Source organism: Scleropages formosus, chromosome 22 (genome assembly GCF_900964775.1).
Source record: "Scleropages formosus chromosome 22, fSclFor1.1, whole genome shotgun sequence".
Classification (NCBI taxonomy): Eukaryota; Metazoa; Chordata; class Actinopteri; order Osteoglossiformes; family Osteoglossidae; genus Scleropages; species Scleropages formosus.
The window spans coordinates 20,690,377-20,703,838 of record NC_041827.1 but is presented as its reverse complement, the minus strand read 5'-3'; the positions used below and the strand labels follow the sequence as shown (position 1 = coordinate 20,703,838).

The 13,462-nt window shown below is 45.1% G+C and overlaps 1 protein-coding gene across 1 annotated transcript; it reads right to left on the bottom strand.

Moving 5' to 3' along the window:
• Nucleotides 1-588: 588 nt before the first annotated feature.
• tmf1 (TATA element modulatory factor 1) lies at nt 589-12,883 on the bottom strand. The gene is made up of 17 exons (XM_018734178.2): nt 12,372-12,883; nt 10,557-11,866; nt 10,304-10,407; nt 9,506-9,632; nt 9,097-9,202; nt 8,687-8,829; nt 7,715-7,881; nt 7,424-7,580; nt 7,090-7,182; nt 6,778-6,934; nt 5,260-5,452; nt 4,120-4,189; nt 3,941-4,033; nt 3,704-3,826; nt 3,212-3,364; nt 2,770-2,895; nt 589-2,588 (listed from the first exon to the last, which is right to left on the bottom strand). The coding sequence occupies exons 1-17, from the start codon at nt 12,505-12,507 to the stop codon at nt 2,448-2,450; spliced, it is 3,399 nt and encodes a 1,132-aa protein (XP_018589694.1). The 5' UTR covers nt 12,508-12,883; the 3' UTR covers nt 589-2,447.
• Nucleotides 12,884-13,462: the final 579 nt, after the last annotated feature.

Here is a 13,462-nt window from a genome sequence, read left to right as displayed (position 1 = left end):
GATGGAAAAAAAATTAGTAATGCATAGCAAAAGAAGCAAAAGACACTGAAAATAAAAACAACAACAACAATAATAATACATTTACATTTATTAATTTTGAAGACATTTTTGTCCAAAGAGACGTGCATCCCCCAGAAATACAATGTGTTCATTATATTAATTAGCAGAAGGAGAGACATAGATGCATTCTTAAGTGCGGTTACCTAGTTTCTTTCCACCATATGAACAAATGTTCATCACACGAGTCATAATAATAATAATAATAATAATAATAATAATAATACAAAGCAAAGACAGGTGAAGACACTTATCCGGAAGATGGAAAAAAATTAGTAATGAAGCAAAAGACACTGAAAATAAAAACAACAATAATAATAATGCATTTACATTTATTAATTTTGAAGACATTTTTGTCCAAAGAGACGTGCATCTCCCAGAAATACAATGTGTTCATTATATTAATTAGCAGAAGGAGAGACATAGGTGCATTCTTAAGTGCGGTTACCTAGTTTCCTTCCACCATATGAACAAATGTTCATCACACGAGTAATAATAATAATACAAAGCAAAACAGTAAAAGGTGGCAGCTGTTGGTCTGCATAGTAAGTGTAGACAGCAAAAGGTTCTGAGAAAATACAGTACTCAGAGTAGACAGCGGGGGGGGGGCTGAGTTCTGGGTGATTTTAACTACAGACACCAGAGGGCGCTGTGTTCCAAGTAATAAGACAGAAGGGTGACGTACAGTACAGTGCTGTGTCCACTGTTAAGTGTGACTTTCCACCATGGGGTCATATTGATATTGTCATTGCTTAGCTGACCTGCCAAGTGAGAGAGTAATTGGTACTGTTTTATTGTTGAATATTTTTACAGAAGTCATTTAAGCCAAGGACAAGGTAAGGAGAGCACAGCAGGCACCGCTAGTATCTCGCAGCACCTAGGCCGTGTGTTCGGACTCGGGTTTGATACCAACTCGGTCTGTGCCGTGCACATTCTCCCTCTGCTTGAATGGGTTTCCTCCCACCATCCAAACATGTGTTTCAGGTGAAGTGCTATATAGATGAATGAATGACTACAGTGAGTTTGCTGTAGTGTGTCTAACACTGCAAGACACTTTGGATAAAGGTGTCAGTTAAATACTAGTTAACAGTCATAGCGAGGTAAAAGTAAGCCCCTCGATCAAGGAAACTATAGCAGCAGGGGGAGCGGATCTTGAGCCATCAACCCTCAGGTCACAAATTAATGCCTTAACTCCTGCTCCAGTGATAGAAGTGCCAGAACTGTGTGAACTACTTGCAGATGTTTAAAAATCAGTACATTACTTAGCATAACATTCCATGTATTTAAGATTTTATTTTCCTTTTGCCTTTTAATCACATTTGGTATATACATTAATTTACAACTGGAAACTGTTACAGCTCAAAACCAGTGATACATTTTTACTCTTGTCACCCTCTGCTAAAATGTGCTACAATTCCACACCATAATATAAACCACACTGATGAATTAGTTTAATATCTACAACTAAAAATACAATAGAGGTCTATTTTGTATATATTATAGATTTCCATATATTCAATAAATCAGCCACTGAAGCTGAAATAAAAGGAAAAGAAAATGTTTAGTGCAAACTGCAACTATGCTCATTATACCATCTTACAGGTTCAATAACTGAGAACAACAGCTGTTTTCCCTACAACTGCTAAGGCTGTAAAATTACTCTTTTCAGGTAAAGGAAGTGCACCGTGATCTGCCTCACTTCTTCATGTCTGATTCTGATTTATGTGCTCTACAAGCTGAAGCTCAGGAAAAGTAAAACAATTTTATGCCTGGTCCCATTAGGTGTTTTTGATTGATAAAAACACCCAAGCCTCACCAGAAGACACCTTATGGTGGAAAAATGTTGAGAAGTGCTCCAGACCTGTACAGAATCAGGTCAGAATCAAGTCAGAAGTGGAGGACCACAGATGCCAGCCCACCACTTACACATGCAAATCCTGCTGTGCCTTGCATACTGCACACACTGTATGATGGATAATAATAACCCTTTGGGTGTATGAACACGCCACAGAGCCTGACAGGTGTCGGCTGAGCTCTACAGCCACCTAGAGCACTTTACAGTGGCAGAATGCAGGCGAGCAGGAGTTCATACTAGCACAAGCTAAACTTCACAGCTGTCAAGTATATTGTAGTGGAATCACTTTCATTCACAGTTCTACATTTCCATTTTCCTTAAATGCTGTGAAAGTTCTGACTGCTAACAATCAAGAACAAATACTTGGGACAATCTCTTAATGGGGCTCTTTGGATAGCCACTCTTCCCAGACGTAAGGAAAAACATCTTGGAATGACACCTCTGTTTTGGATGTTGGAACACCTAGAAAGGCAACTCCCATTTTACTGAGAGGAAACGAACAGGTGGCCTTCATTCAAATTCATTTTTTAATTGTTCATTTCTGGTTTTTCAGCAGTTCGTCAATTTGGGTTTTGTACATGTTCTTCACGTCCTCCAGGTCCAAACGGAGCTCCTCTGCCTCCTCTGCCTTCTCCCCATACATCTGCAGGATGGTGTTGTGTCTCTGCTCCAGTTCCTGAAACACCACCACGACAGTGTCACTAAGTTCCACCTGTTAGCTACATCTATTCCACGTCAACACTGGTTGAACGTTAATCTGCACTGAAGACTTCCGCTTTTCTGTACGTGAGCATCTACCACAGGAGATCACAGTCTTAGTCACCAGCACTGAATGATGGGATGAACTCCAACCTCACCTTCAGCTGTGCCCGCAGTCGAGGAATCTCCTTCACTTTTTCCTCCATCTCATCAGTCTGATTGGTCAGTTTCACCAGCTCCTCAGCCATTATGGAGCGGGTCTTCTCCAAGCTGGAGATTTCCAGCTGGAAATGCAAACGGCTCTTGTGAGTATTGTGCAAACATTATTTTGCTACTGAGGCACTGCTTTAACCCAAGTATTTTATCTCACGATTCCACTTGTTTAAATTACTGAGTGTTTTCCTGGAGCAATTGATAAATATGTTGCTAAGGTGAACTACAGTTAGGCCCATAGTTACACATGTCTGTCCTTAATTACTGCCTTTTGGTCACCCTTTGATCTAAAGTCCATCATGACTTAGTCACCATGATCATCATCACTCAAAAGAGTAACTGTCACAATGAAGAGCCTTGAAAAGTAGGACTTCCAGCACAGCTTACCTGCAACTGAGCGATCTCTCCTTCTCGTAGTTTCAGCTGCGACTGCAGATTCTCGATGACGCTGGACCCACCCCCGAGTCGGGCCACCTCGTATAGGTTGTTCGCACTTGCAGACATGTGCATTGCACCAAACGGATGATCCAGGGTGTCTTCCTGTAAAGGCAAGTCAAACCAAAACAGCTGTGAACAATACTGGACAAAGATACAAATACTTAGGAAAGACAGAAGAAAACAATGTGAAAGCAGTGATTGGATGAATAATAATTTAACCTTCCCTAAATTTAAAACTATAAATAACATAATTCAATGAAGGGGAAATGCATTATTTTGGCATAACACAACAGTGTTTGCTACCACCTTGCTGGCGCAGTACAGCCGTGGAGCTACTATACGTATGACTGAAATCAGCACATACTGAGCTACATCTGGGTGGTGGGTACAGGATGGAAGCAGCTGACCGCAGATGAAGGTGGAACGCAGAGCTGTGGCTACCTGCGAGAACATTGAGGAATGCAGCCCTCCGTTCTCCCCCCCACTGATGGAGCTGGAGCGGGATAGGGATGGTGTGGAGGCTGCTGGGAGCTCCGGCACAGTGTGCGCCAGGGACTTCCGCTCCTGCTCAGACCACAGAGATGCAGAGCACTGTTAGTCACCCAAACAACGGCTCAGCCCAGCAAATGTTTTAATGCTACCAAGATCACACAGTGGTTTGAAAAACTCTGGCCTGACCCTTTCTTTTAGTGCTTCCTGTGCCAAATAGCACTTCTTCTTTTCTTGCTCCACCTTCATTTTCTCCATCTCCAACTGATTGGTCAGGAGTAGCTGGAGCCATGCAGACAGGGAAGAGCTTGTCAGGAGGGGCTCATAGCAAAAGAACACAGTTTGAGAATCAGGCTGTCAGGCTTTACCTTGTCCTTCCTGGCTTCCTCCAGTGCCCGCGTATACTCGCCTCTCAGGTTCTCAAGCTCTACGTGCTCCCTGTTGAGTGAGAGATCCAGTGATTCAATGGTACACAGCTCCAGTGGAAACACACCTGGCATACCACTTATTTCTAGTATAACTAGTATAACTGTATACTGGTTCATATGGTGGAATGTGACAAATTAACTATACTTTAGAATTACTTGTCTGCATCCAAATCTCTCCATCTGTTGATGCACTCACTATTTTCTCAGAGATGCATGGTGCTTTAAAGAAAAATATCTACTAAATGAATAATGTATATAAGGTCAAAATAAAGTGTACTTCATCACATCATAAAAAGCATTACATATTTCAGAGTAAGGGGGCACGATGGCGCAGCGGGCTTGGTCGGGTCCCGCTGTCTGGGGTTCGAGTCCTGCTTGGGGTGCCTTGCGACGGACTGGCGTCCCGTCCTGGGTGTGTCCCCTCCCCCTCCAGCCTTGCGCCCTGTGTTGCCAGGTTAGGCTCCGGTTCACTGCGACCCCGCTCGAGACAAGCGGTTTCAGACTGTGTGTGTATGTGTCTTTATGTGTGTGTTTTTATATATATATATAAAAACAAACAAACACACACACACACACACACACACGTGTGTATTTCAGAGTATACCCAGGAGGGGGGTAGTCACTGGTACTTGGACCTCCACAGGTCCCAGTTCCTATGAGTTTTTTTGTTTTCCTTTCCTCAGCTGACAGATTGGTAATGCATATTTCTCCCATAATCAAGGTACTTTCTTTGCTTATTTTGCCTTTTTATTATCACATATGTCACTGTAAGTGGTCTACTGCTCAGAGACCTGTGTCACTTTCTTGAAAAGAGTAGTTTAAAATAACAGATCAATTTTAGTACAACACTTGGTGTATAATGTGAGAGCATGCAACACAGCAACAGAGCTATGATTTATGGTTTTAATGCAGAGATGTACAGAGCGAGGGTCCCAAGACCTGCAAGTTTTAGAGAATTAAAATCTGAGAGAAAGATGAAAACAGCTGCACCGTGGGCTGCAACAAATGGAGTTCTGCACAGCTGGACACAAAGATGTAGCTAAAGATGGCAGTAACAGAGGAGTGGATCTTTCATTTTACCTGCTGCTGTCATCCTCCAGCTTCTCCCTCCTAGCCTTCTCCACATCCATCTGACCCTGGAGACGTCCCTTCTCCTGCCGCAGGAGTGAGTTCTGGGACTCCAGCGAGGCCAGCTGGGCCTTGACAGCAAGAAGCTCCTCAGCAGTTGAGCGCTCCTTCTCTACAGCAACAGCTAGCTGGGCCTGAGCATCCGCTACAATACGGGAAGAATGTTAGCTGTCTCACAAGAACAGGGAAGCCTAACCCTGTCGTACTCAACTCAGGGTCCTGCAGAGCTCAGACCAGCAGATAGTACAGCTCCCTTACACCACTACGAGCTCAGAAAGGGAGATAGAAGGACTCAACCCAAAGAGTAAATTTCATAGCCAGACCATCCTTTAACCAGCTAAAACAACATGTAATATTTACACGGAACTGCTCCCCGATACCTACAGGTCCTGAACAGTCGCTACACCCCAACCAGACTGCTACGCTCCTCCATCTCTGTCCATTTGGTGATCCTATGCATAAAAGGTCCAAAATCGAAAGCATGAAGGTCTTTTGGTTCTGGCTCCCATATGGTGGAAGGACCACCCCCTCTCAATCAGAGCTGCTGATTCTTTCTCTACATTTAAGAAGGGGGTTAAAACTCACCTCTTCCAGACTCACTTCTCCCATGATCTAAGTGCACGTTAATGTATAAATGCTTATGACTGGGGATCTAAGTCTTCTGGATGAAACCGCGTCATGAAGGAAACTGGTTCCGACATTTCGCTTCCCATGTTGGAAGCATCTTCAGGGAGCTTCCACATCTTGCGAAGGTTGGATGTGAACTGAAGTGTTCGACAAGGATGGACATATTTGTAGGCGGGGTCGCTGTAGGAAGTTGTAGCAGGTGGTCCCGTTGGGTTGTGCCCCTGCTGTGTTTTCTACCTGCGCTGCATGACCCCACCTACAAATACACCCATGAAGATGCTTCCAACATGGGAAGCAAAAGGTCGGAATCAGTTTCCTACACGACGAGGTCTCATCCAGAAGACTTAGTAATGAGATACACTTATACAGCTACTCATGTGATGTAAATGTCTGTTGCAATTCTGTGATTGGAAATTGTTGATTAATGGATAAACTTTTAGGCAGCTACTCATGTGATGTATGTTGGTTCATATGGTGGAATGTAACAAATCAACTGTGCTTTGAATCACGCGTCTGCATCCAAGTCTTCTTCAGTTGATGTAATGCACTCTGTATTTTTCTGTGATATGTATACCGCTTTGGAGAAAAGCATCTGCTAAATTAATAAAAGTAAACATAACATTTACTCTCGTCTACCCTGGCATAGTTGCTATAGGTAACATTTTCTAACAGACAATCATAATACTTAACGGACTAAAACCAGACTGCGTTGTAAAAGATGCAAAACCATGGTGCGTTAAATACAACAGTAAACAGAATATCCCTGCCATTAACTTTTCCTAATCTGACTATTACTAAAACTGGACACCTAATTTGTACATACAGCCATACACCTGTCCTCACCTAGTCGGTCTGAGATGTTTTTCTCCAGCTTCTCCCATGATGCTGTCTGCCCTGCTAGCGTTGCTTGCAGGTTCTCTATCTGTCTTAGCAGAGGTCGCGTTGCCGAGGTAACGCTCTGACTCAGTTCCTGGTTCCGTGTCTCCGCTCCCTGGAGTCTCTGTGAAGATACAAAGCATCTTAGAAGTATGTGGCTTGCGTGTCACCCAAGTAACTTTGTGTCAAAACAGCAGCAAGGTGTTCTGTCCGTGGGATAACGTCAGATGCTGTGACAGTCAACTGCATGCTGTGGTGTGTCTGAAGTGCTGCAGTTACCTGCTGCAGCTCGCTGATTTCCTCCCGTAGGTAGTCCTCCTTCCTGGCCTGCTGCTGCTCAGCCCTCTGCAGAGCCAATCGGAGGTCCGTCACCTAAGAGGAGAGACAGGGGACAGGGCAATATTAAGAAAAGCCCTTAACAGAATTATGACACAATTACTGCAGTTATAGTTACATCTGCCTCCTACAATTCACTGTCCCAGTAGAGTGACAGTGTCAACACCTTGACAGAGGGCAGACTGCATCACTGATCTAGACATAACTTGCATTAAATGGGACCAGGGAGACAGGAGAGGACATGGGACGGTGTCTGCAGCATTCAGGCTAGGCCCACCTGGCTGGCTAGAGCTTCCTGCTGCAAGCGAGACTCCTCCTGAACCTTCTCGAGCGCTAGGCTCAGCTGCTCCTTGGCCTGTATTTCCCGGCTGAGGGCTGCCTCCTGGGCCTCGCTGTCCTTGGTGGCATTGGCCTTGTGAAGCTCCGCCATCTCCCTGGACGGGGACATAAACATCTCTGCAGATCATCTCACAAGTCACCGAGTGTACAGTATGCAACTGGCTCAGCGAAAGGAGATGCACTGTTATGATTAGTCACTGGACAATAGCAAGAGGTGAGCGTTCCCTACTTGTAGGCATTGTCCAGGGCGACCTGAAGGCTGCGGTTCTTCTCCTGGATCTCCTCCATGTCGCTCTGTAGCTGGCTCAGCTCCCTTTCCTGCTTCTCCACGACCCCATTCAGCTTCTTGATGTTCTCACGATGTTGCTTCTCCACTTCTTCCTTTCCATCAAGAACCTGCAACCCCCACTACTTAATGCAGTTAAAGGTCTCCTGGAATTGCAACCACACAGGCTAACACAGGCACACTGAAAGCCTTTGACTAATACCAAAGACTCACATACTTCCCCAAACACAACTGCACATTTACACTCCTTCTAACCACAAGACACACACCTATATTACTCTCAACCTGTAAGGAGCCATTCATTTTCCATCAATGGTGGCATTTACTGTTATAGTTCCTCCCATACTAACTTTACATTTATACTGACATATCAGTGGTAAGTATGTAGATTTGTTCAACAGGTAAAAAGAGTGACCCATTTTGTGTTCATTAATCTTTTAATGTAATTTAGTACATGTGAATGCAAACACTATCAGAGCTGTGGACTTCATAGCCAGCAGTCCACAATCTCTCGTATAACATGTATGAAAGTCCAAGAATATTCAAGGAGTTGGGATAGTATGATTTCTCTTAGTATATTATTTTACTCTTATTATCTTATTGATTTGTCTCAGCAGTTTCTTTCCAAAACCTTTAGCAATACGAGGGCCCTATGTCAGCCCAGGCAATGCTCCATGAAGAGCTGTTCACACCGATCCAAACATTTAAATGATCCAAAACTTTATTAAAATCATATTGTGCTAAATATACTTTTCCAAATAATTCTCCCCAATAATTTGCATTTTTTTAAAAACCCTGAAAACTTCCCAAAACTTCACACAAGCAAAGAACCAAAATCAGCCTTCTTAACAGATCATCTGCAAAACAGTGAGAACACTTCTCCACCAAGACACCAAAAAACACTGGTCCACCAACCTGCTGCAGGTGCTTCAGTTCTTCCTCCTGCTCCTTCAGTTTCTTGGTCTGCTTGGTGATCAGGTTCTCGTTCTCCTTCTCCTTGGCTCGAAGTTTTTTGATGATGTTAGAATGCTGGAGGTGTTGTTTGGAGAGCTTCTCGCCTGAGGGCAGAAAAACCTCATGGAGTCAATCAGTGTAGCACTGAAAACACATTGTGTGTGCATTGACTCAGACACCTGTTTTGTGTCTGGAAGGTTCTGGCTTCAAAATACCAGCAATGGAAACTGTGTGGTTTTCATCTCTCAGACTAAGCAAGGAACTTGATTTGAATAGTAAACACACCGGCAAATAAAAATGTAAAAGTCTGCTTGTAAAAGGTAACTAAGTAAATAAAGAGGAATTCTAAGCAAGTCCCAGTAGGACCACACCTTCTTCCAGCAGGCCTCTGATCTGTTCCTCCTTCTCTCTAATGATCTCCATAGTCTCACTGGAGTTCAGCCTCATTGACAGCTCTTCTTTCATACCCTTCAGCTCCTGTTTCAGAGGTTTCAGGCAAACACATTGAGGGGAAGCAGGGAATTAGGACAACCCTTGAATAACCAAAAGCCATACTGTGTAAGTTACTATCCCGTCATCAACTTGAGTTACAGCATTTATCAACAGTACGCAGATCGAAGTAATGAAAATGGATGAGATCACGCGTGAATGAGAACAGTGAATGTGGAAGATGTTCTGGGTAGATGAAATACTGAAAAGAGATCATTTATTTGATCCAGACTAGCTAAATGGCAGGAGGATCAAAGCGGTCAAGTCAGAAGCTGCCTCACGCACTCATACCTTCCTTGCCATGTCTCTTTCCTTGCAGGCCAACTGTGCTTTCTTCTCCGCTTCCGCGATGCGCTGAGTGAACTCGTCTGTGAGGAGCTGCACGTTGGAGTTCTCCTCCCTCAGCGCAACTATCTCACTATGGGAAACAGGACAGAGATTTACTCCCAAATAATTACAGACAGTTACATCCTCCAGAGGGGGGTGTGGTGGCGCAGTGGGTTTGACCGGTTCCTACTCTCCGGTGGGTCTGGGGTTTGAGTCTCGCTTGGGGTGCCTTGCGACAGACTGGCATCCTGTCCTGGATGTGTCCCCCTCCCCCCCCAGCCTTGTGCCCTGTGTTGCCGGATTAGGCTCCGGCTCCTAGCGACCCCGCATGGGACAAACAGTTTTTAGACAATGTGCGTGTATGTGTACATCCTCCACTTGGAACACACAGAAGCTAAAGAATAACTTCCCTACAAGTTTTTTTTTTGTTTTTCCAGTATTATTTATGTGTATTAACAATTTGGTATGATTTATTCCAATTACTGCTTTTATTACAGCATCATTTATTAAGTATATCTTTATGCAATAAAGTAATCTGCATGAAAGTTTTGTGAATAAATGTATTATTTCTGTTATTGTGTCAAAGTTTTCCAGATGAACAAAGCAGCAACAAATATTAATACAATCATTACGTAACACAAGATGTTAGATGGCTTTTTTTTTTTTTAATGAAACTGACCTTAATTCTTTTTAGGGCAGTTTTAAATGTAAATCCTAATTATTCTGAAAAGTATCCAGAAAACCACCAAATTGTTCACTTACTCCTTCAGATTGTCACACTGCTCTTCAAGTCGCGCCTTATCTTTGCTGACAGTCAACAGCTGAGATTCTCGCTTTTCAAGTCGATTCGTCAGTTCATCAATAATCTGTAATAAACAAGCACTTAAACATAAGATTGCATTTCACAATTTCAAACCGTGATTGTTCTCAAGCCGAAAAGCAACATTCACGGTTCGATTGGCGTTATGACTGTCTGTGCACCCCAGGATCTGTGTATGTACACATAAATAACAACCTTCTGAAGTTCTGAAATCTGATAAGATGAGGCTCCTGTTGATTTCTCTGTGACTGGAGGTCCTGACTGTCCACCGAGATCTGCAGCAGTCCCGGATTCAGGGACAGGAGTTTCCAGATCCATCAGCTCTTCAGGCTGCTCACAGTTGACCGGTGTGGCACTGCGCCCGCTCTCTTCCATCTCATTCTCGTCTAGTGAGTGGTCCCTGGCAGTGTCTATCAGCGTATCCTCTGCCTCCTGCTCGACTGCAGCTGGTGATGGGAGGGGTACAGAGGGGCCTGCGGTGACTGAAGCGAGAGTGCACGTCCGCCCAGGCAGCTCGTCATCCGAGTTGATCTCACTGACGCTGCGACTGTCGAGCGACTGCACGCTGAAAGAGTCAATGCGCTCAAAGGCGTCCGAGGAGCTGCAGCTCTCAGCCAGCTTCTGGTACTCCTCCAAGCGCTGAAAATCAGTGCAGGTCGAGGAGGACAGCAGCTGGAAGGAGCTCTGCATCAGGTGCAGACCGGCCTTGGACTCTGCCCCCTGACGCGAGCCGGCCGAGCTCTCGCTCAGCACGCTCTCGTGGTCCAACACCTCGATGTCACTTGTTGTGGAGGTCCCAGAAGAGAAGGTACTTATGGGAGGTGACGGAGTGTTACTTTGCCTGTCTTCAGACTTTGGGTCTTTAGACTCTGACGGAGCATCTTTGGAGGTGAGGGGCTGTACTTTTGAGGGGCTCTGTGAAGCCAAAGGCACAGCAGACCCAGCACTGTCTGGTGTGTCTACACCTTGAGGCCCATGAGGGGTTAAGGATCTGTCTGCTTCGGGTATCTCTACAGCAGGGACAGCCTTACCACCAGCATCTGACTCCAGCGCACTGGGCACAGGGCCCTCAGAGACTGTCGGGACATTCAGCGCTGGAGGTTGCTCCAGATCAACTTTCAGCAAGTCAGCACAAGTGGAGGGCACTGGCTTAGAATCCTCAGCCTGGACAGGCTCAGTCGTTATCGCCATCTTGAGCTCGGGCCTGCCCGGTTTCTGAGGGCTACTGCTTTCCTCAACTACCATCACGGCATCGTCCTCCGTTTTCTGCAGCCGACGGGACTTGGTCGGAGGCACAGACACCACACACGACTTCTTTGTGCCCGACAGATCCCCAGGAGACAGAAAGGCACTGAAAAAACTCTCAGATTCATCAACGACGGTGCGGGTGACGGGGGTGGTGATGGCTTCTGTTGACTTGGGGATGGGCTGCACGCACTCTTTTGGGGGCGAGTCCCACTGGCTAACTCCCCAGCCTCCACTCAAGGAACTTTTCCCAGATAAGTCTGCAATGAGAGCAGACACAAGATCAGAAAATAACACCATTACTGTTGCCACAATCATATCAATTATACTGTGTGTACCCCTTCTGCTGTAGTACCTTGATCAAAGTACTTAATTTGAAGCGAGACAGAAAAAAAGGGGTTTATTACTAATTCATTTGACTGAATAACAACGAAAATCCAAACGTGTCAAAAACTATAGGCTAACAAATAAATAAAATAATAATAGTAATAATGTCGCGCTGAATATTCATGAGTATTCAAGTAAGTTACTTCCTGTCTCGCGCGCTGTGGCGTCTCAGCTCACGCCGTGGGGTCTCGAGGACTCGACCACTCACATGTCGTTAGCTCGCGGAACATCACGTGACGCCCACAAGGCCAGACACCGACCGTCGACACATTCACCTCATTATCCCCACCAAGAGCTCGTTAGGGTGCCGGCCGGGTGTGTTTTATTTCATCGATCGTGCATCATCATTTTAAACTTAAATTAAGCAGCGTGACTCACCGTCGTACGAGGGAACCACCGGTTCACCCCACTGATCTTCTTCCTTTATGTCCAGAACTCTGTCGATGGACTTCTGGGCGGTTGTCAGAGCCTGCTTGGCGAAGCTGGACAGATGCGAGGCGTTAAACCAGCTCATCGCTCCACACGTAACACCGACAAAACCGCAGGCGGACGGATGCTGGAACCTACAGGCTGTAATACAGCTTCAGCGACGACATTCCCTTGAGGAAGCTCTGACTTAGTAAACGTGTTTACACGCACGGCCAGCAGCTCGCGAAGTAGACCCCGACTGCGAGCTACAAGCTACTGTCACAACATTTTCAGAACTGTTCGTCCCATACGGGGTCGCAGGGATCTTCTAAATTCTGTTAACCACTCTTGAGCTCGTATTGCAATATACGATACCGCTCTTTCAATTTTAAGCCATGACTGCGGGCACAGATGACGATTATTCGGGGTTTTCTAGCTACTGGTACGCACAGTGTTGATGTTCCGGCATCGACTTCCTGTACACGTCGCACGAGCCTCCCACCGGGTGACCTCACCTCCGGCCGACGCCGGGGGGCGCTAGACCTCCATTCTGTGGTAATGGAGCCTAGAGTTACGTGACGTCAGCGGGAGACTTCCGGCAAAATGTCGGCTCCCGTGTGAAGATAGACGAGTTTTATTTTTGGCTAGATGTGTCACATCACCTGCGCGCTGGCTGGAGATGATATTCCAAAAATTTGTGGAATACATGTGTTTGGCAACATGCGGATAATTACTTCAAGTGAAGCGACTCAATTTTCAACATTACAAACTACACAACTTAAAATTTAAGTTAAATGCTGGTTGTTTCCAGGAGACGGGATTTTTTTTCTCAACTTCTAGTTTTTATAGTTTACTTTCCAAACTAAAAAAAAAAAGTACAAAATACTATTACTAACCTTTATTTGACACCATCTGTCCTCAGTGACTTAGTGTTAACTTTTCAGTATACCCACACACAGTACCCATACACAGCAGTTACTGTACTTATTCTGAATGGATACCTTAGTCAAGGGTACTGCAGCAAGACTTGAATTCAAATCAGCCTTCAAGACTATAAGGCA